The following is an 18,631-nucleotide window of genomic DNA, read 5'->3' on the forward strand; positions in this document are numbered from 1 at the left end:
ACAGCTAGGCTGCGTGCCAAGCCTCCGTCTTTCTCGAGGGATGCAGACGTCCGGTAGCGCTCATTCGGCCGTCGCTGTATACTCCCTTCGCAAAAAAGAGTGAGGTGACGATGGTACGCAACAACTGCGCAAGCCCAGACTGTACAGGCTCTCAATCGCTCCTGTCGCCGCGGTCTCGCGCTGCTCCACTTGACCTTGACACGATGGGACGATGTTAGTACAGCATGTCTGCGAGGTCACGGCACTGCGCGTACCTTTGCTGCGTGACGTGAAGAAAGGGGTTCGAGCAGGTGCTTTGAAGGGACGTCTCGCCTGCCGTAGCATGCCGGCTCGGGATCACCAACCTGCGTTGAGCCGCAGTGCGATGCGTTGCTGCGATGTACCGGTGTCGAGTACCAATCAGGAAGGTACCTTTGACTTCTCTGGCCTTGACGACGACAGGTCCCGGCTACTCAGATGTCGAGGTTGTACACAAATAGGAGCACATCACCGAAGGTAGCGCGCAAAGCGCAAGCGACAGCAATGCCGAGCGATGGTATGGACAGCTGTCAATTCTCGTCGAGTCGTACGTGAAACACCATATCGGCCACCAGCTCTTCGCCCATGATGAACTCTTGAGTCGCACGAATCATTCATTGCAAATCGCTCTCCCAGCAGAACGACTACAATACCGAAGCGATACGACATGGAGAAGCAGGACAGCTGTTCGGGGGCTAAGGGGAAGCAAGGGGAAGGGAGAGGGAGAGGAGGGAGTAACGGGTGACAAGACGTCGCGAAGGGAAAGGTGTGGGGGAAGAAACAGGGGCTCGTATAAGGGAGAGCGTGGAGAAAAGAGAGGAGAGAAGGGGGCACAAGGCCTTACCTGGTCTGTTAGCTGACCCGCGCGCGTTACTCACTTCACATCCTGGTTGGTCTTGCGTTGCAAAGTTCTGCTGCCATCGAATGGTAAGCTTGCCCTGCCTTGCTACCCTTATTTGTCCTTCCACGCCTCCCCGTGTGTGATTCGTGAGTCTTCTTGCCGGTGGGTATGCTTGATCTTCCCTCGATGACGAGTGGAGGAATTATGAAGAGAGTCGGGGGCGAGCTGCTGTAGCAAGCCAATGTGGGCGACTGTGCCAATCGCATCGACTGGCAGCCAGCCCTCGCCTCGCAGTGCGTCGGGCGCAGATGGTGATCATGAGTAAATGTACAGCTTGAGTGGAGGAATGCGATCTTGCGGGGGATGCGGGTCGAGGTGATGATGACGTTGATCGAACGGTCTGAAGATAATTGCGGCTGGACGTGGCTGGACGTGCGTTGAGTGTGCGACGATGCCGGCGACCACTCGTAGCAGAGTGAGACGGGCATGGCTGGCGAGCAATACTGCTCAGCCTCAATCTGCGCTGAGAGGTGGAGAGCTCGTAGCTCTCTTCTAGTGGGACGCCTTCGCCTTCTTGCTCTCCGTACCTGAGTCCGCATGCGCCTCGTCTTCGGTCTGATCTTCAGCTTCTGCATCAAAGGAGCGCTTGCCCAGAGTAGCTGCGCCGGTGTTGATCGGCTTGACTTCTTTCGTCGCCGCTGATTCTGCTGCTTCGAGCTCACCGTTAGCCCCTGCCTCGTCGCCCTGGGCACTGTTGTCTTCGCCATTGAGAGCCTCGGCGTCTTCCCCATCTTCGCCGTAACCGGCTTCGAGCTCTTCCTCTCCATCGGCGTCCTCAGCGTAGTCTTCGCCTTCTTCTTCTTCTCCGTTGTCGTCACCCTCCGCTGTGTAGTCTTGCTCCCCATCTTCTGGTTCGTACGCATCGTCTACTTGACCTTGATCTTCGTCCGCTTCTTCGCCTGCGGCTCCTTCTTCGCCTTCTTCTCCCTCTTCTTCCTCATACTCGACAAGCACTTCCTGCTCTCCAGTGGCGTCTTCCTCGTCCTCGTTGCCTTCTACACCTTCGTCAGCGACAGGCTCGTAGCTGGGCTCCTCTGCTTCTGCCTCTGCTTCTGCCACAGCCTCTGCCTCAGTCTCTGCGCCTGTCTTGGCGTCTTGCTTTGTCGCCTCTGCGTCTTGGCCTTCAGCGGCCGCATCGTCGGCATAGGCGTTATCGGCGTCATCATGATCGCCTGCGGCTCCATCCTGCTCGTCTCCTTCTTCTTCGTGGTCATCGCCGGCGGCAGTGACGAAAGTTTGCTCTGCAGCGTCTGTGGCACCTTGCTCTTGCCCTTGATTCTGCTCGACCTCGGCGCTCACTCCTTCCTGTTTATCGTCGGACGTCGCGTCGTGCGCCTCCTCATTTCCCGGCTGCGCATCCCTGCCATGCTCACTCTGCCACTTTTCTTCGACAGCCTTGACCTCATCGAAAAAGTCCTGCGGTATGACTCCTTGCCTCAGCCCATTGACCTCATCATCTCCGCCACCCAGCCCGGCCACCTCAGCCTGAGCTTGCAGCAGCCTGTACTCCTTCAAGAAGCACTCATCCTCGCTCACCACCACATGCATACTGTCCTCGAAGGCCATTCCCTCGTGCACAGCGACCAGGTCGCTGAGACTGACTTCGCTAACGTAGACGGAGTCCTCCCTCAGGGCGAGGCCGAGCTGAGGGAATTGGAGAACGAGCGTAGTTCCCCCCGTTCGCGTGGAGGTGTGAGGGACGAGGGCTGCGATTCGTGAGGCTATGGCCCCATCAGCGTCTTCGAGGAATTCGCCGAGGGCTTCTTTGACTCTCAAGGCTGGGAAGAGGGTCGAGAGTGGTTGGTGGAAGATTTCCTTTGGCACGGCGAGGGGAGGCGCAGGAATGGACTCGATCTCGTCTTCCTCCGCTCCCTCTTTGTATGCGAGGTAGGTGGATGACTCGGAGGAGGCGGCGAAGAGGGCGAAAGATTGGTCGTTGAATGTCAGACGGATGGTTTGGGCGGGAGGCGGCGTAGAGGCGCGATGGGACGAACGGGAGGGGTCTTTGCTGGGGTCGTCGCCGGCAGGCTGCTTGGTAGGATGCGAGGCGGCGTCATTGGCGTTGCTGTCTTCGTTCTTGGATGGATTGCTGCTTGAGGCGGCATCGGCTTCGTCGTTGGGCTGCTGCTCATTGCCTGACGTGGACGCCTGCTCGGATGAGCCTTCACCGCCGTCGTTATTCTCGTCGTCCTCAGCGCGTGCCTCTGACTTTGGCTCTGCTTGCTCAGCATTGATCGAAGCTTGCGGCACTGCTGAGGTTGACCCTTTCGTGAGCGGCTGTACGGCCCCACTAGCTGTTGACCCGATAGCGCTGGTTCCAGCATCCTCGCTTGCTACATGGACAGCGGGCTCGCCCGCCTCTTCTGCGACGGCTGCGAGTCCTTGATGGTCATGTGCGGCTGGCTGCTCGTACTCCGTTTGGTCGTGAGGCGCATCCGCCTCTACAGCTTCGTATCCTTGCTCAGCAGCCACAGGCGTAGATGCACTAATTTGTGCGCTTTGTACGCCCGTGGAGCCCTCGGCCACGTCTCCTGCCATGGGAACTTCGGCCACCGTCATCGGCGCTGAGGCCATCGTCGTTGCCATTGGCAGGGAGGACTGCAAGTCCTGCTGTGGCTCTGTTGCTGTTGTTGCTGCTGCTGCTGCTACCGGTTCAGGCTGAACGACCTCGTCGTCGCCCATGTCCGTACTATTGGTCTCATCATGTGCGTCCCCGATCTCCACGTCGGCGATGACTTCATCCTCATATGCTGCCCCGACGTGAGGGTCTTCGTCGTACTCCATCGTGTCAGCATTTGCTTGGAAGGCAGAGACGTCCTCTGCCATCATGTCGGCGTCGGACGCGGGATGCGCGACCAGAGTCGGAGCTGCCTCCATGCCTGGCGAAGACGAAGGGAAATGCGTGGGGCGATGAGGATGTGCTTGGTTGGTGAGGAGGATGAATCCAGATTGCGTCTCGAGAGCAGCCCGACCCGCTTGAGAGCTCTGCATCTGCCCAATCCGCCCGCCCGTCGAGCACTTTGCTCCAAGTTGCGGCCCGCCCGTCTTCCGTCCGTCCGTTCGTCGGTGCGTCCCATCAGCAGCTTCAACACTCGACACTCAACAGCATCTTTCAGCCCAGGCGGCAATACCTCTCGTGCCTCTGACGCCAAACAATGGCGATCACCCCCTCCTTCCATCGGTATGGCCCCTTCACATCTTTCCTGCGGCTCGTCGACCTAAAGCTAGGCTGCACCATCCTGACGCTGTTCAACCTCTTCAACAAATCCGCCGGCGTCTTTGGCCTGCTCGCCATCTTTCAAGGTGGAACTTGGTCGCAGTTGAGCCTGTATGCCTACTCTTTGGGAACCATCTTCATCTCTTTGTGGGGACTGCGCGGGATCAGCGAAGAGTCCAGCCCCACGGTGGTCTTATACGCACATTGCTACCTAGCGGACCACCTCATCTCGAGCATCTGGTCCCTCTACTTCTTTCAGGTCGTCTACTACTACACGGAGCATAATGGCCAGCCGCCCAATCTCAGTCCCTATCAAGCTGGTCTGATGAGCTTGATTGAGGGGATCGAGGCGCAGTACGAGACCAAAGGCGACGTGCAGCATCACAAGGCGTTGGAGGGTCAGGCCAGGGTTGAGGCGGCCCAGCAGGTTTGGAGGAGCGAGAGCGCATTCAGTACAACAGTCTTGGCGGCGGGTTGGATTCTCAAGGTGAGCAGGCGTGGGCAAGCTGACAAGACCCGCACACCGTCGCAGATGATGCTGACCTCTCCTCGTCCTCCTCCATCGCGTGCAGATCTACTTTGCCCTCCTCCTCTACTCCTACGCTCTTCACCTGCGACACGGGACGTACCGCACCTTACCGCTTAGCAAGCCTTCACTCGCCACGACGGAACAGAACCGCACCCATTACCTGCCGCTGCGTGCCAGTATCTCCATTGAACGCGGTGATGGCCCAAACTCGGGCGCTGGAGGGAATGCACCGAGGACCATCGAGGAGGAGCTGCCCGGATGGAGCGATGATGAGATGGATCGGGAGGATGATGAAGGGGAGGATGACGAGAGGCAAAGGAGGGTAGAGAAGAGATCAGCAGGGAGCGAGACGACAAAGGCGACACTGGACCGTTTGGCGCCGTCCTCATCACGATGAAGCAATGATGGCTAATGACTAATAGACAGTGGACTGGACAGTGGATTGCCTCTCCCTCACGCTCCACATGACACATTGCTCATCCTTCGGTCGTGCCACCTGAAGTCACTACGGCTCCTCCCGTGTCCTCCCCAGCCTCAAGGTACAGATCCAAATGCCACCTGACAACCTTCGCAGCCACGTCGCGCCGAATCGCTTTCCTGCTCAAGTCCCGGCGCAGGGCGACGCAAGTGGACGTGTACGCCCCGTGGAAGAGGCGATCGAAGTCTTCTTCCTCCTCTTCGTCGCCTGCCCCTCCATCGTCTGTTGCGGTCGGACCATCCTCTGCGTCTTCTCCATCTTCGAGCCCGTCCGCATCTCCGGGATCTCGTCGCCGCTCTAGGCCGCGGCCAAGAAGCTGGTGCTGGACGAGCTTTTTGATCACGCTGCGATTCTTGAGCTCGAGGGCGGTGTACCCTTTCGACGAGGACGCTGTCATTGCGGAGGGCGCCGCAAGAGTGGCCGAGGGCGGTGGCTCGGGCATTGGAGTAGGAGAGGCAGCTGAACGCCTTCGCTGAGTTGGCGGTGGCCGCGGCGGCTGAAGGGCGAGAGGCGGCGGGCGCGTGGGGACGACAGCATTCGGCAGGCCAGCCACTGTAGTGCGGCGCCTCTTGGAAGGCGATAATAGATGCTCTGGGCCGCGTCTGCTGTTCGCCGCCACACTAGCTGTGGAGCGACGTTTCTCCCCTCTTCTTCCTGGCGTGTGATTGCCTCCTGTCATGCCGTGAGCAGCACTGCTGCTGCTGCTTTCCCCCCTCACTGATGTCGTCTTCGAACAGGCAGGCTCCTGCTGCTCCTGTGACGAGGAAGCCTCCATGACTGACGCGAGGCTGCGATCTCCTCCTCGGTCTGACGCGCTGCCTGACGATGACCTGGCAGGCGGCAGCGGCGGCCGTGCAAGATTGGGTGCAGAAGCCGTCTTGCGCCATATGGTCGAACCTGACGCTGAAGCTGCGGTGGTGGATTCCTCTTCGCCCTCCCTCCTCGTCTTCTGTCGAGGGTCCTGCAGGGCAGCAGCAGCGGGGACGCGCGGCAGGGGATCGTCTGGTCTGAGACCTTGGCTCATCCCTCGAGCTTGTCCATTGCCAGCCGCGGCGGCTTTGCTACGCTTCTGCACCACCCTCCGGCCGACGACGACATCCAGTACCGAGTCTCCCTCTCCCATTCGTGCGAACAGCACCAGCTGGAGTGCAGCGCTTCGTCGCTCTACGAGGGGGAGAGGCGCCGCTGATTTGGATGCGTAGGAGCTCATAAAGGGATCTTGTGACTGCGATGCTGCGTCTGTCGTAACATTTCCGTCGATTGAGGTTGCGAGTAGGGTTGACGCTGTACCAGTCGAGAGCAGAAAGGCGGTCCTGTGACAGAAAGCGTCGGTCAGGCAGTCAGCATTCCCAGCTCGTAGAGTCTGCTTGCGACGCCCATCGACTCACCTGCTCCTCTCCTTCCCTTCATCAGACCAATCGTCCCCCCAGCAGAAGTTGCGCTCGAAGTAGGCAGCAGTCAGTGGCTCGTTAGGATCAATGAACCTGTGGGAGAGCGAGAGGCGGTCAGTCCGATTTCATCTCTTCGTATGCATATCATTGCAAGACGTACATTTTGATCCTTCCACTAGCTTCAAGTCTCACATCACATCCTGCAGACGTGTTTGGCATGGTAGCCTCATCCACCTGCTCGATACCCAACGTGCTCCTTCCTCTGGCCATCTCCAACGCCAGGCAGATGTCAGCATCGTCTGCGCCGGCGCCTGCGGAGGTCGCTGCATTGTTGGGAGCTGCGAAGGGGTCGACGGTAGAGACAAAAGCCACACCTTTGAGTAATGTCCCGTCGATCAGGCGTAGAGGGCCACGATAGAGGAGGCGCGGCTTGGAGGCGCCTGATGGGGTGGCATGTGAAGAGGGAGAGGGGCGAGATGGCTGGCCAGTCGTGGAAGGCGAGCCTGCGGGCGTTTGCTGCGTTGAGATCATGCCGCGCGGTACCAAGAATTGCACTATAGGCTAGATGAGGCAGAGGCAAGCATCGTTCGAAATCGTCGATGGTAAGATGCCACGAGTAGGGGAAGAAGGAGTGGAGAGCTGCATCCCAAGTCAGGTCAGGCAGGATCAGCGGACGGACGCGTCGACGCGCCGCCAGTCCGCCCGACCACTTTACGGGCTGCTTCGCCGCGACCGGCGGCGAAGAATGCTGTACGATGATGACGGCATGATGAAAGGTATGATTGCACAGAGAGCTTCATTCGCTATCGCTGCTCAGCTCGATTGTCTCAGTAGGCGCCCCTCTCCGGCAGCCTCTAGCGGGCACCTTAGTGGTCTTGGCCGCCCTTCCCTCTGCAGTGGCTGCAGACCTTGGCGGCAATTTCAGGGCTGCTCCCCTTCGAGAGCTTGTAGTGCTCTCATTTCCCCCTACAGCCGCCGCCGACGATGGCTGATTCTTCCGCTTTCTTGCTGCTGATGAGGCAGCGCCAGGTGTCCCGTGCAGTATATATTCGTACTCTGCGTCTATGTCGTTGCTCGCCGTCGAGGCATGTCGAGGAACACCACGGTCTGAGCTCTCTGCCAGCTGAGGATCATCCTGCTCGTCTTCCTCTCCCGACAGGGCCGACCCTTCATCTTCTCCTACCGCCTCATTCAGCTTCCCTTCCTCTTTGGCGATGCTTCTCGCCACCTCCAATCCTACCTCACTCAGACCGAACATTGCTGGCCTTCCCGTCTGCCACACCAAGTCGTGCTTGAGCAGCGTGCGCATCGTATCCCAGGCTGTTGAATAGGCCTTCCCTGCCCCACTTGCTGACGACGAGGACGCAAAGCGCGCTACAATCGAGTGCGTATAGGAGGAGCGACTGTACTTCTTGGCTGTGGATATAATGTCATCCTTGGAGAAGTGGGGGTGCAAGGAGGTGGAGGGCTCTTGCTGGGTGAGGAGCCAGAGGCCAATGAGAATGCCCCACCCTCCTGAGCGACGAGGTGGTGTGTATGCTTTTGGCTTTGCTGATCCATCCTTCTTCGAGACTGCCTTGCGCTTCCTGATCGTGCTCTTGCCTGCCGATGTGCTGCTGCTGATTGCCCGCGATGTTGACGCTTCAGGTTCATCTTGCGCTTCCTCTCCCGCCGCATCGAGTGAGTCAAGCAGACTGAGGTCACTAGCGCGGCATTGCTTTGCTTGCGTCCGTTTGGCCTTGATTGTAGCTTCGCCTCCTCTGTCCCTCACTGCCTGGGCCAGCCACCTCTTGAGTCCGGGCGAGAAGCCATCGAGATCGCCAAGCGCCTCAACATCGTTCAGTGGTACCGGACAGGCACTGAGTGCTGCAATGGCGCGGGCATAGTGTGGTGCCGCCAGGCTTGAAGACGCCTTGAGCTGTTCATGCTGATGTTGAAGTAGCTCGAGGTAGAGGGCATTGCTGCCGCGCCCTCTAGCTGCCATTTTGACCTGATGGTGAGGTGAGGCTGAGCAGCGTGTTCCTCGAGCGACAGACGGCGACGGACCAAAGTGTTGATCTCTCTGTCCGCCTTGGGCTTCTCCTTTCCGCTCGCCCGCCCACGACAAACCGCGTTGCTCCGTTCCGACGAGACGCGAGCAATTAAATTGCCTTTCAAGGCTTCCCCACCCCCGGCGTCACTCCTTCTCGTCGTCCCAATCGCACCACTCTCTGCCGGCATGTCATCATCCTCAGCCCAGGTCCTGCCTCACCAGAAGTCCTACCTGGATCTTCTCCTCGCATCGAACATCTTGGCGTTCAAGGGGCCCTACACGCTCAAATCTGGCCGCAAGTCTCCCTACTTCTTCAATGCGGGCCTCTTCAATTCGGGAGCCAAGGTGGCAGAGCTCGCAAGATGCTACGCCGAGGAGATTGTCAGGAGTGGGCTGCTAGGCGAGACGAAGGAGGAGAGGGAGAATACCGTCCTGTTTGGACCTGCATACAAGGTGAGAGAAGCGCAGCCTTGCAAGACCTGCTCACTATGGCAGACTTCTGACCGGACCCTCTCGCACACGCAGGGCATCCCACTCGCAACCGGCGTCTCCCTCTCCCTTTCTTTGCCACCACACAGCCTCGACCTCGGATTCTGCTTCAACCGAAAGGAGAAGAAGGACCATGGTGAGGGTGGTACGCTGGTAGGCGCACCCATGAAGGGAAAGCGCGTCATCATCCTCGACGATGTCATTACGGCAGGAACGGCGATCAACGAGGCAGTTGACATCATCAAGGCCGAGGGAGGTCAACTTGTCGGGATCGTCATTGCGCTGGATAGGCAAGAGAAGGTCAAGGAAGGAGATGAGACCTCCGCTGTGGGCGCCGTCCAGCAGAGGTTGGGAACCAAGGTTGTGAGCGTGGTGAACCTGAATCAGGTCATTGCATTCTTGGAGGGTAAGGGTATGAGCAACGAGGTCGAGGGCATGAAGGAGTACCGCCAGAGGTATGGCGTCGTGGAGCCCGCGAGTAAGTGATTGGAGGGAATAGAAAGATGTCATTCAAGAAACGGAGTGAAGTGAAGGAAAGGCGAAGGAGAGCGGAGAGAACGATGACGAGAACGAGACGAAGCGAGTGTTCGCTGCAGACAAGAGGATGCAAGGTCCATGGCTTTCAGAGGCAAATTAGACTCCCTGCGAGCACCATGAGAGAGTGAAGATGCAAGCGGGCGTTGAGGATCCGGGTCGCTCGTACTGCTTTGACGACTGACCGTCTTCAGGTATAAGCCACCAGATGTGGCGCGGGATCCCGTTCATCGGGCTCACAGGGAGGCGCGGCCGCCGACTTCTTTCAGAGATTTTTGACGCTCTTACACTTGGAGAGCTTTGGGCCCTTCTTCTTGGGCAAGACATCGATATCATCCTGAGGACGGTACTTTTGAGCCGGCAGAGAATCAGCGGCGACGTCGACCGCAGCTGTACTGTTTCCATTACCCCTGGAGTCGTACTGTGCTCCGACCCCTGGGCGAGGACACATGTCAAGCGACGTAGAAGGTAACGCAGCACCTGCTTTCCTGTTCAGGCCCTTCAGGTACTCCTCCTCCAGCTTGTCGTAACGGGCGCGAAGCCTCTGCTTCTCAGCGGCAGCCGTTGCGTCAGAGGCAGTCATTTCCAAGACGGATGACAAGTCCGCTGGCGAGAGGTCAGAGGAGCCAGAGGGAGTCGAGGTGGCAGAGGAGTCAGAATTACCGGTGACGCTACTGACCAGGTCACTGTATTTGGGAAGCAAGCTACCATCCCCATCGGCCTTGGCAGCAGCGACAGCAGCCTCACGAGCAGATACGGGCTCGATTTCTCTGCTCTTGCCTTTCAGCTCCTTGGTCTTCTTGCGCGACTGGATCGAGAAGGCGCGCATCATTTCGAAGCGATCCCTGAGAGGCATTGTGTGGGGACGGCGTGGAGTGGGCTGAGTGGTGGTGGTTGTGGTGGTAGACGGCAAAGGTTATGCTTTTGGCTACAGTCGTGCCTTGGTAGCAACATAGGTGGTTACGAGACCTTCCCCACGGGATCAGATGGGACATGTCTTACACCGCGTCATCCAAGAGGGGCCTCCCCTGCCTGTCACACCTTCTCGCGGTCTCACAGTCAGGCCCATGTCTTGCGCGCGAGCCCATATGCGGTGCTGTCTGATACATAGGCCCCGCTGATGTCTTGGTCGCGACGCAAGGTGAACAGACCCTTGACGCAGCGACCTTATAAAGCTCGAGACCGCCGAGGCTGAGCAAGAGTCGTGACATCATTGCCATTCGAAGCGATACTTTCAGTCTCTCTTGAATACATGACCAGTCGTCTTTGGATCCATGGCCGCTTGATACGCTTGATAGTGGTCAAGGGAGTCGCTCGTCTGATTGAGGACGACTCCACTCCTCCCGTGGTAGTCAAAGCTCTCCTTTGACATCGTCTCCATCGTCATCGCCGCGGCTCATCGCCTTCATCCCTCGCCCTTTCTCACATGGACGCCGCGGCTCATCGATGAGCATCTCGCATTGGATGTCATCCGTTCCTGCCTATGGACCTGCACGCGCTTATCCAAGTGATCATGACGGGCATTTGATGACGTCGGGCGACGTTGCTTGGCAGTACATCGTACGCAGTCTGCGCATCCATGTCTTCTTATTCTCACGCACCTGGTCGTGCTCAGTGCGCCACGCAGTCCTGTACGGCAATCATTGGAACTTGTCGGAGGTCACTGACTCTGGATCGATTGGAGCCCGATGTCTCGCTCGCTCGCTGTCCTCGCCGTCATCATCGCTCACAACGCCGCATACCAACGCCTTTGTCCTTTGACCTTCGCCTCACCATCAACGCCGCCACCAGAAACACCTCCCGCTCCGACGATGCAAGCAAATGACTGTCCGACTGTTTAGCCGGACGTTGCCTTCGACGACACCGCGTCAATTTACGCACAGCTGCCGATTGCCGCTCGCTCCCCTTTCCTTGTTCTCACGACGCCTTTAGTCCCCCGCTCTGTCAAAGATATCAATCCCGTCACCGAGGTCCGCACATTCATTCGAGCCAGTGGCTGCGCTGCGCTAATCCATCTCATTCCTCTACGCCAACAGGTTGCTTCGTATTTTTCTCATGCTCTTGCGCTGTGCATGCCGCCGCATCACGTCAAAGCTGTCTAGATCCGTACCTTGTTCGCAGCTAGGTCCACGTCGAGGAACAGTAGAGTCCTGCGCGCTACGATGGCTACTCCAGCCTCGGTACCTGCCCGCCGCTCGTCGCCATCACCTTGACGCCCAGACGGTGATTGATTGATTGAATGATGAGTAAATGAGCCGAGCATCGCCGCCCTCCTCCTTCATCGTAATTTTGCCCCGCCCGCCCCTGATGGTCTGAGAGGATGCCCCGGTCACGCCGATTGGCTTTTCCCCCTCTGTCATTCTCCGTCGCTACCCAGGCGCAGTCTTTCAGCGCCTATCTTTGCTCACTCATCAGTCGTTGCGATTCGCTCACATACCGTCGATGAGCGGTGTCAGCAAGCGTCGGACGACAATAATGATCCCCATCAACGCCTCATCGCCTCCTGAGCTCCGCACGAGCAACGAGCGACGAGGCCTTTTTGCCCTGGCCGTTGAGTGCGCGCCCGAGTGGATGTCCGCGGCCTTCCTGCGCCGTTCCCGGAATCAGCGAGAGCGAGAGAGCAGCGCGGCAAGGAGCGAGCCTCGAGGAAGGAAAAAAGGGCGCTAGTCGAGCGCATCGACGCACCACTTGTTTCTCCCACGCCTCTGCGCATCAGCCCGCGCCTCTTGGTCAACCTCCTTCCCTACTTGTCCACTGCTCTCTTACCCTCCTCCTGTACATCGTCGGTCGGCCTTGGACCGGTGCCTTAGTAGCATTCATTCGCTCTGAATCGCTCAAACATCGCCAGGCAGCAGCCAAGAGCCGAAACAGAGGAGACTCGAGAAGACTCTCCATTGCTTGGTACGACGCAAGATCGCATCACGCAACACCACCCTGTTCCTCGCCTCGCCTCGACGCTTCGGCAGGCAGAGAAAGATCCCATCCCAAAGGCATACAGTGCCTCCCGCTCCTCCGCCGCCGCCGCCGCGGCTCATCGCCCCCTGAGCTGCGATTCACGCACGAGAAGGAGGCAACGAACACGACGACGACAGCCAAACGCGAGCTGTACAGCAAACGCCCATCTCGTTGCCCGATCGACCCTGCTTGGCTGCCTGATCGCCTCCGAGACACACACCGCCTCCTCCCCAAGACGAGCTCCGTGGATTCATCGTCGCTTCTATACGCCGCCCGGGGCTTGCATCGTCGCTCTGACGCCACAGCTCACCAAACACCCGCCTTTGTCGTCGAGAAATCGACGCCCGTTGTCGCAGCCTTTGTCCGCGTCCATAGCTCAACTGCATTGACGGGCATAGACTGCCGGTCTCAGTCTCCTCGTCGATTGCCGTCTTCTTCAGAAGCCGTCTGCTCCTCACGCGACGTACCTCTGCCTCGTTCGTCGTCGTCGCTGCCGCCGACCAGACGACGGACCACCCAGAAGGAGCGGAAATCCAAACGAGCGCACCGATTCGCCGAGCGATTCGAGGGGCGCCAAGTTGTCACAGCTTTGTCCGTCGTGCGCCCACGCCCAAAACGCCATCCGGTACAACTTCCATCGCTCATCTCCGCCTGCTTGGATCATTGCACGTCGCCCCCCCCCCCTCTCTCGCGTCAATCCGCCTCAGGAGCTGCGTAGACTCTCCCACGGTCCGCCAAAGGACGCTGGCCACCATCTGGAACGCATCGTGAGTCTTCTTTGCAAGTTGGGTGACCCAGCCCAGCGGTTCGTTGCGTACCTGCGCAGCATCACACATCTCATAGACGTGAGAGATGGTTCGTGTACGACAAGAGAGCAAAACTGCTTTCGTTGACACGCACGCGCAAGAGGGCGCCATTGTTCGTTCGTCGTGCGAGGAGAGAGCGCTGCGACTGACCTGATGCCGACCGGCGTCGTCGCCCTTTCCCCGCCGCCCGCCTTGCCCACCCTCCCATTTTCAGACTAGTGCTAGCGTGAAGCTCCAGCTCCCTTTTGCAGCTCGAGCTCTTTGAGCGTCGTCCTCTCACAGACGATGCTTTCCTTTCTTCCGAGCCAATCCTCTTCATTATTTTCTCCTTTTGGTCGTCAGCGTCGTCTTTCCCCATTGTCAGACGTCGGCGGTCGCGCACATTGTACCACCGACGGCAGTAGCAGCGGTGGGCCCAGCAACAGCACAGACCACAGCGTCAGCGGGGACGTCGACGGTCCAAACAAAGACGACGGCGTCCGCGGTCCTCTGCGCGAAGACAAAGGAGTCCCCGTCAGTGGTGCACACGACGACGTTGCGGCAGCCTCTGACGCACTCGAAGCTATGAGTCGCAATGGCAACGCCCGCGCCGATCAGGCCAATCAAGTTCCCCCTTCCGCAGGGTCGTCGTCAGCTTCGTACCCATCCCACGGCAGTGGCTCTGGCCTTTCACATCCCAATGGAGGGTCCGACTTTGTACCACTAGCTGGGCAGCATCAGCAAGGTGATCTCCCTCAACGATACGATGCGACTGCCTTTGCCGGCGTAGACGCATCAGCGCAGCGTCGAGCAGCTAACTATCCAGGCTACCCTACGTCTGTATCCTATGAGCAACTTCCATCCTCGCAACTTCAGCACCTCACTCAGCATCAACTTCAACACCATTCCCAATACCACATGCAATACGCGGCGTCCAGCCAGTTTGCTCCGCCAGGTTACGCGTCTGCGCCAGAGGGTGTCGTACTCGGTCCTGACGGCATGCCTGCCGGCTCGCACATCATGTTTGGCCCCTCATCTTCATCGACTCAGCCGTCGTATGGCCCACAGTGGGGTCAGGGAGCCTCAGCAGGAGGCATTAGCGGCGCGTCCACTTCGGGCGGAGATGGCTCGCAGCAGCAGGCTTACTATTCTGCTACTTCTCAGCAGGGGGGGGACGATGACCCAGAGGACGGCCACCGCAGTGCTTCGGGTCATCGTGCCTCTATCTCAGGCCCAGTCATGGCACCACACTACAATCCCGCGCCTCCCGATGGTCTTCAGCAGCCGCAGCAACAGCAGCATCAGCAAAACGCTGCCGGCATTGCCGTCACCGGACCTCCCTTTGCTGATCCCATCACCGCTTGGGCGGGCTCGTCCGGTGGAATTTCTCGTCCACACACAGCAGACGGCTTGTACGGCTCGACGTTTCTTGGCCCAAATGATTTGCAAGGTCAGTCGAAGCTGGTCCCATCATGTTCCGAACAATAGCTGATTGACGCATCCACTGCAGGCGCCTACCATCCACACCACCAACCACCTCCCCACACAGGCTATAGAGATCGGGCCTACACTGGACCTAGCTACCCAGGCGCACACCTCGCCAGCTACCCTCAGTACCACCAAGGCTTCCAGAGCGCTTGGGGAGCCGGCAACACGTCCGCCGACTACTCGAGCGCTGGCTCCCTTACGCCGAGCGGCAGCGTGTCAGGCAGCGGCTACATCTCGCAGGGGCTGGGAGACGAGAGCATCAGTGGCGCACCGGCAAGTACAACTGGCTTGGGAGGGAGTGGGAGCAGCGGTCACCTCACACAGGGCGAAGGCAGCGGCACGGCGGGGCCCGACGGGGAGCGCAAGAAGCGCCCGCGTAGGAGGCATGAGGAGATCGACCGCATGTACCGCTGCGGCTTCGAAGGCTGCGACAAGAGCTACGGCACGCTCAACCATCTCAATGCGCACGTCGCGCTGCAGAAGCATGGAGCGAAGCGCACGCCGCAAGAGTTTAGGGAGATGAGGAGGGCGTGGAGAGCAAAGAAGAAGGAGGATCACAGGAGGAAGGCAGAAGGAGAGGCAGCTCAGGCTGCTGCGCACGTGATGGTATCTAGGGTGGAGGATCCGATGAGTAGCGTCGGGCAAAAGGGCGTTGCTCCCCCGCCTTTCAGCGCTCGCCCACTTCCTCCGCCCCCGGGAGGCGTGCGCGACGGAGCGCCGGGATCGTCGTCTTACGCTGCTCTCACGTCAGGAGGAGCTGGGCCCTCGTCGGCATCTTCTTACCCGTACAATCCTGAGCGTCGTTACTAGAAGAGCGTGGTGCACAAGGCCGCGCATAGCGCGCTCACAGTCGCGCACCCGCCGTCGTCGCTGCTGCTGCTACAGCTCTTTGCATCCATTGCATTCCATCGAGACAGACACCACTGTATACCAAGAATGAATTCTCGTCGTCGCCATGAACTGCTTGCTGCGTACGAGAGAAGACAGTGAGTCGGCCTGCGTGAGAGAGTGTGTGAAATGATGACGCAGTATTGCACACGTCGAGAAGAGAAGCCGAAAGCGAAAGGGCAAGGCAAGAAGGTGAAGAGCAAGAGGTGGCAGCTGTAGCTCCTTGCGACGCAACGCAAGGCAGCCACGCATCATAGCGTGCTGGTGCTCGAGCTGCTCAGTCGGAGGGATCAGTCAGGAGGGCGGCAGAGCGGCACTTTGGTATGAGTAGAAGCTCGTGATGATTTGAATGAGATCACCTCGATGTGGTGGCTAGCAGGGAGCCATAGCTAATGTTACAGGTAGATGGGAATGAACAAGCAAAAGAGAGAGAGGAAACAACACGAAGAGGGCGGTAGTGACCAACGTCTACGCGCCGAAACCGTAGAGGGTCTTTCCCTGGCGCTTGAGAGCGTAGACGACGTCGAGCGAGGTGACGGTCTTGCGCTTGGCGTGCTCAGTGTAGGTGACCGAGTCGCGGATGACCGACTCAAGGAAGAGCTTGAGGACACCGCGGGTCTCGTCGTAGATGAGGCCAGAGATACGCTTGACACCACCACGACGCGCGAGACGGCGGATAGCGGGCTTGGTGATACCCTGGATGTTGTCTCGCAAGATCTGTAGTGCGTGGGAATGTAATGTGTGAGTTGCAACTTCTCGTGGTGATGCGATCCTCAGCGGGGCGCGCCCGGTGTGTGTGCTCACCTTCCTGTGGCGCTTAGCACCGCCCTTGCCGAGACCCTTGCCACCCTTTCCTCGTCCAGTCATGTTTGTGTGTGTAAAAAGTGGTGGGGGTGAGAGTGGGTGACTGCGGGCGTGGGGTGAGTAAGATACTATCAGCGACTGGTGATAACAACGAGAGTCTTTGTGGATCGTCTGGGATACTCACGCTCGAAAGCTGTAGTGTGTGAGGGAGAAGGGAGTAGTTGTGTGGGGAGAAAAGGACAGGAGCTATTGGCGGCGAGTTGGGTTTATAACCTCTACGATGCTCGGCCAGCAGTCAGTCAGCTCCCGACGTCGGCCTCGCCCAGTGTGGCCTGACTTGCCTTGCCTTGCGAACCCACGCCCACGCCTCCGGTCCTGACTTTGCGTCGACGCAACTCAACTCGAGGAATCGACGGCGTGGCTGGATCGTGGCCGTCGATGATTCGGTGGCCTCTTAATGTCGTGCAAGTGGCGATCACTCTGATGTGAGCGAGAGGCGCGGCGCGACCTGGGCGGACAGGCAGGGCGGAGTGGGCGGACAGCCGGCCTGCTTCTTGATTCATCGTGTGGTGGGAAAGTCGGGCGGACGGGCGGACAGGGCGCGGCTGTTCCGTTGAGCCAACTGATGGGATCAGATTCGAGAGGCCCGACTTTCTCTTCGTCACAGCAACTCGCACCTCGAATCGCTCAGGCACGGGCTTGATTCGTCGCAACATGGCGGCGGGTGTACATGCCACTATCGAGCCGATGCCAGTGGCCAGGCGGCATTGGCTCCGGCGACGCTACAGGGGGAGCAGCGTCCCTTCATAAGGCAACTTCGAAAATCGCATTCCCCCCTCCTTTCCTTCTCACAAACCACTACCACACCTTGTCCTCGTCATCTCGCACCACACTACCGTGAGTATTGCGATACATAGACCGACAGTGGTTGCAGACACGCCAGGACAGCCCCTCTAATACGCTCCTCACCTCGCACCCTCTCTCAGTCGCACAACCACACATCCTAACAATGGCCCGCACTAAGCAAACCGCCCGCAAGTCGACCGGAGGCAAGGCCCCCCGTAAGCAGCTCGCCACCAAGGCAGCTCGCAAGTCCGCCCCCTCGGCCGGTGGTGTCAAGAAGCCCCACCGTTACAGGCCCGGAACTGTCGCCCTCCGCGAGATTCGTCGCTACCAGAAGTCGACTGAGCTCCTTATCCGCAAGCTCCCCTTCCAGCGCCTCGTCCGTGAGATTGCCCAGGACTTCAAGACCGACCTCCGCTTCCAGTCGTCGGCTGTCATGGCTCTCCAGGAGGCCTCGGAGGCTTACCTCGTCTCTCTCTTCGAGGACACCAACCTGGCCGCTATCCACGCTCGCCGTGTCACCATCCAGCCCAAGGACATCGCCCTTGCTCGTCGTCTCCGAGGCGAGAGGACCTAAGCTTTAGCTTGGCCCGGCTCCTCACACACACACACACTTGGCTCCTTGATAGGCGTGGTTTCTCCTTCTGTACTCTAGCTCTTCTCTGTCTCTCTCACCATCATGTCGTCTCGTCTATATCCTTGAGCGCTCATCGCGACTCCTTGAAGACGAATCGATTACACATTCATCCATTCCGACGCGTGTGAGCGTGTGACACGAGCGAGATGAGCGAAGAGGAGGGCGTAGCTGCTATCCGGGAGACAACTCCTCTGACGTCGATCGTGGTGAGAGGGTGACGGGCATCGCGTCGCGTCGTGTCGCGTCAGGCGATAGCCTCGTATCCGTCTCGTCGCTCTCTCGCTCGCTCGCTCAAATCGTTCGTGGCTACGCTTGAATAACGATGATGGGGATACGATTGCGACGACGAGATCATGGTGGTAACATGCGTAGAGGACGCAGTGATGATGATGTGATGTAGTGCTGGGCGAGCCAACGAGCCGATTGGCTGACTGGAAGGATGAGCGTGTCGTGCCACCCCGGCTCACGAGCTCACAATGTACAAAGACTGAATCGATCAATGGTCGCCCGCTTCCCGTACCATTCTGCTTTCCATCTCTCGGCCTCTTTTCCTACGAGTCTCCCTCTCCACGTCTATTCTCCATGCCCCTCGGGGTCTACCCCTCCTGCATCTGTACCGCTGCTGCAGCTGACCGGTCCGGA

At 59.0% G+C, this 18,631-nt stretch overlaps 10 protein-coding genes across 10 annotated transcripts; 5 read left to right on the forward strand and 5 right to left on the reverse strand.

Moving 5' to 3' along the window:
- Nucleotides 1-1,411: 1,411 nt before the first annotated feature.
- BDZ90DRAFT_258829 (hypothetical protein) lies at nt 1,412-3,796 on the reverse strand (the record flags this gene model as incomplete). Its single annotated transcript, XM_025508108.1, has 1 exon — nt 1,412-3,796. One exon carries the CDS (start codon nt 3,794-3,796, stop codon nt 1,412-1,414), a length of 2,385 nt encoding a protein of 794 aa, XP_025363359.1.
- A 278-nt stretch (nt 3,797-4,074) lies between these two features.
- Nucleotides 4,075-5,062, forward strand: BDZ90DRAFT_217653 (DUF1753-domain-containing protein; the record flags this gene model as incomplete). Its single annotated transcript, XM_025504327.1, has 2 exons — nt 4,075-4,623; nt 4,709-5,062. 2 exons carry the CDS (start codon nt 4,075-4,077, stop codon nt 5,060-5,062), a joined length of 903 nt encoding a protein of 300 aa, XP_025363360.1.
- On the reverse strand, nt 4,945-7,166 carry BDZ90DRAFT_230763 (hypothetical protein). Its single transcript, XM_025505592.1, has 3 exons — nt 6,695-7,166; nt 6,532-6,627; nt 4,945-6,456 (listed from the first exon to the last, which is right to left on the reverse strand). Exons 1-3 carry the CDS (start codon nt 7,063-7,065, stop codon nt 5,142-5,144), a joined length of 1,782 nt encoding a protein of 593 aa, XP_025363361.1. The 5' UTR covers nt 7,066-7,166; the 3' UTR covers nt 4,945-5,141.
- Nucleotides 7,167-7,296: 130 nt separating this feature from the next.
- BDZ90DRAFT_230764 (hypothetical protein) lies at nt 7,297-8,566 on the reverse strand. The gene has a single exon (XM_025505593.1). It carries the CDS (start codon nt 8,516-8,518, stop codon nt 7,331-7,333), a length of 1,188 nt encoding a protein of 395 aa, XP_025363362.1. The 5' UTR covers nt 8,519-8,566; the 3' UTR covers nt 7,297-7,330.
- A 186-nt stretch (nt 8,567-8,752) lies between these two features.
- On the forward strand, nt 8,753-9,541 carry BDZ90DRAFT_258832 (orotate phosphoribosyltransferase; the record flags this gene model as incomplete). The annotated part of the gene is made up of 2 exons (XM_025508109.1): nt 8,753-9,019; nt 9,092-9,541. 2 exons carry the CDS (start codon nt 8,753-8,755, stop codon nt 9,539-9,541), a joined length of 717 nt encoding a protein of 238 aa, XP_025363363.1.
- A 313-nt stretch (nt 9,542-9,854) lies between these two features.
- BDZ90DRAFT_258833 (hypothetical protein) lies at nt 9,855-10,445 on the reverse strand (the record flags this gene model as incomplete). Its single annotated transcript, XM_025508110.1, has 1 exon — nt 9,855-10,445. One exon carries the CDS (start codon nt 10,443-10,445, stop codon nt 9,855-9,857), a length of 591 nt encoding a protein of 196 aa, XP_025363364.1.
- A 3,055-nt stretch (nt 10,446-13,500) lies between these two features.
- On the forward strand, nt 13,501-15,018 carry BDZ90DRAFT_129681 (hypothetical protein). Its single transcript, XM_025503368.1, has one exon. The coding sequence runs from the start codon at nt 13,636-13,638 to the stop codon at nt 14,815-14,817; it is 1,182 nt and encodes a 393-aa protein (XP_025363365.1). The 5' UTR covers nt 13,501-13,635; the 3' UTR covers nt 14,818-15,018.
- Nucleotides 15,019-15,180: 162 nt separating this feature from the next.
- BDZ90DRAFT_209117 (hypothetical protein) lies at nt 15,181-15,369 on the forward strand (the record flags this gene model as incomplete). Its single annotated transcript, XM_025504034.1, has 1 exon — nt 15,181-15,369. A coding segment is annotated over one exon (189 nt), but the record flags the coding sequence as incomplete, so codon positions are not given.
- Nucleotides 15,370-15,826: 457 nt separating this feature from the next.
- Nucleotides 15,827-17,014, reverse strand: BDZ90DRAFT_230767 (histone-fold-containing protein). Its single transcript, XM_025505594.1, has 3 exons — nt 16,694-17,014; nt 16,510-16,612; nt 15,827-16,422 (listed from the first exon to the last, which is right to left on the reverse strand). The coding sequence occupies exons 2-3, from the start codon at nt 16,570-16,572 to the stop codon at nt 16,174-16,176; spliced, it is 312 nt and encodes a 103-aa protein (XP_025363367.1). The 5' UTR covers nt 16,573-16,612; nt 16,694-17,014; the 3' UTR covers nt 15,827-16,173.
- Nucleotides 17,015-17,085: 71 nt separating this feature from the next.
- On the forward strand, nt 17,086-18,257 carry BDZ90DRAFT_129718 (histone H3). Its single transcript, XM_025503369.1, has one exon. It carries the CDS (start codon nt 17,519-17,521, stop codon nt 17,927-17,929), a length of 411 nt encoding a protein of 136 aa, XP_025363368.1. The 5' UTR covers nt 17,086-17,518; the 3' UTR covers nt 17,930-18,257.
- The last annotated feature ends 374 nt before the right edge of the window (nt 18,258-18,631 follow it).

The sequence above is a fragment of the Jaminaea rosea genome (genome assembly GCF_003144245.1).
Source record: "Jaminaea rosea strain MCA 5214 unplaced genomic scaffold BDZ90scaffold_3, whole genome shotgun sequence".
In the NCBI taxonomy this organism is placed as follows: domain Eukaryota; kingdom Fungi; phylum Basidiomycota; class Exobasidiomycetes; order Microstromatales; genus Jaminaea; species Jaminaea rosea.

Coding starts and splice junctions, on each gene's coding strand:
- BDZ90DRAFT_230767 (XM_025505594.1), bottom strand. CDS start 16,572: ATGACTGGACGAGGAAAGGGTGGCAAGGGTCTCGGCAAGGGCGGTGCT. Junction 16,423..16,509: donor GTGCTAAGCGCCACAGGAAG/GTGAGCACACAC, acceptor CACGCACTACAG/ATCTTGCGAGACAACATCCA.
- BDZ90DRAFT_230763 (XM_025505592.1), bottom strand. CDS start 7,065: ATGATCTCAACGCAGCAAACGCCCGCAGGCTCGCCTTCCACGACTGGC. Junction 6,628..6,694: donor GCTAGTGGAAGGATCAAAAT/GTACGTCTTGCA, acceptor GCTCTCCCACAG/GTTCATTGATCCTAACGAGC. Junction 6,457..6,531: donor GAAGGGAAGGAGAGGAGCAG/GTGAGTCGATGG, acceptor TTTCTGTCACAG/GACCGCCTTTCTGCTCTCGA.
- BDZ90DRAFT_129681 (XM_025503368.1), top strand. CDS start 13,636: ATGCTTTCCTTTCTTCCGAGCCAATCCTCTTCATTATTTTCTCCTTTT.
- BDZ90DRAFT_230764 (XM_025505593.1), bottom strand. CDS start 8,518: ATGGCAGCTAGAGGGCGCGGCAGCAATGCCCTCTACCTCGAGCTACTT.
- BDZ90DRAFT_129718 (XM_025503369.1), top strand. CDS start 17,519: ATGGCCCGCACTAAGCAAACCGCCCGCAAGTCGACCGGAGGCAAGGCC.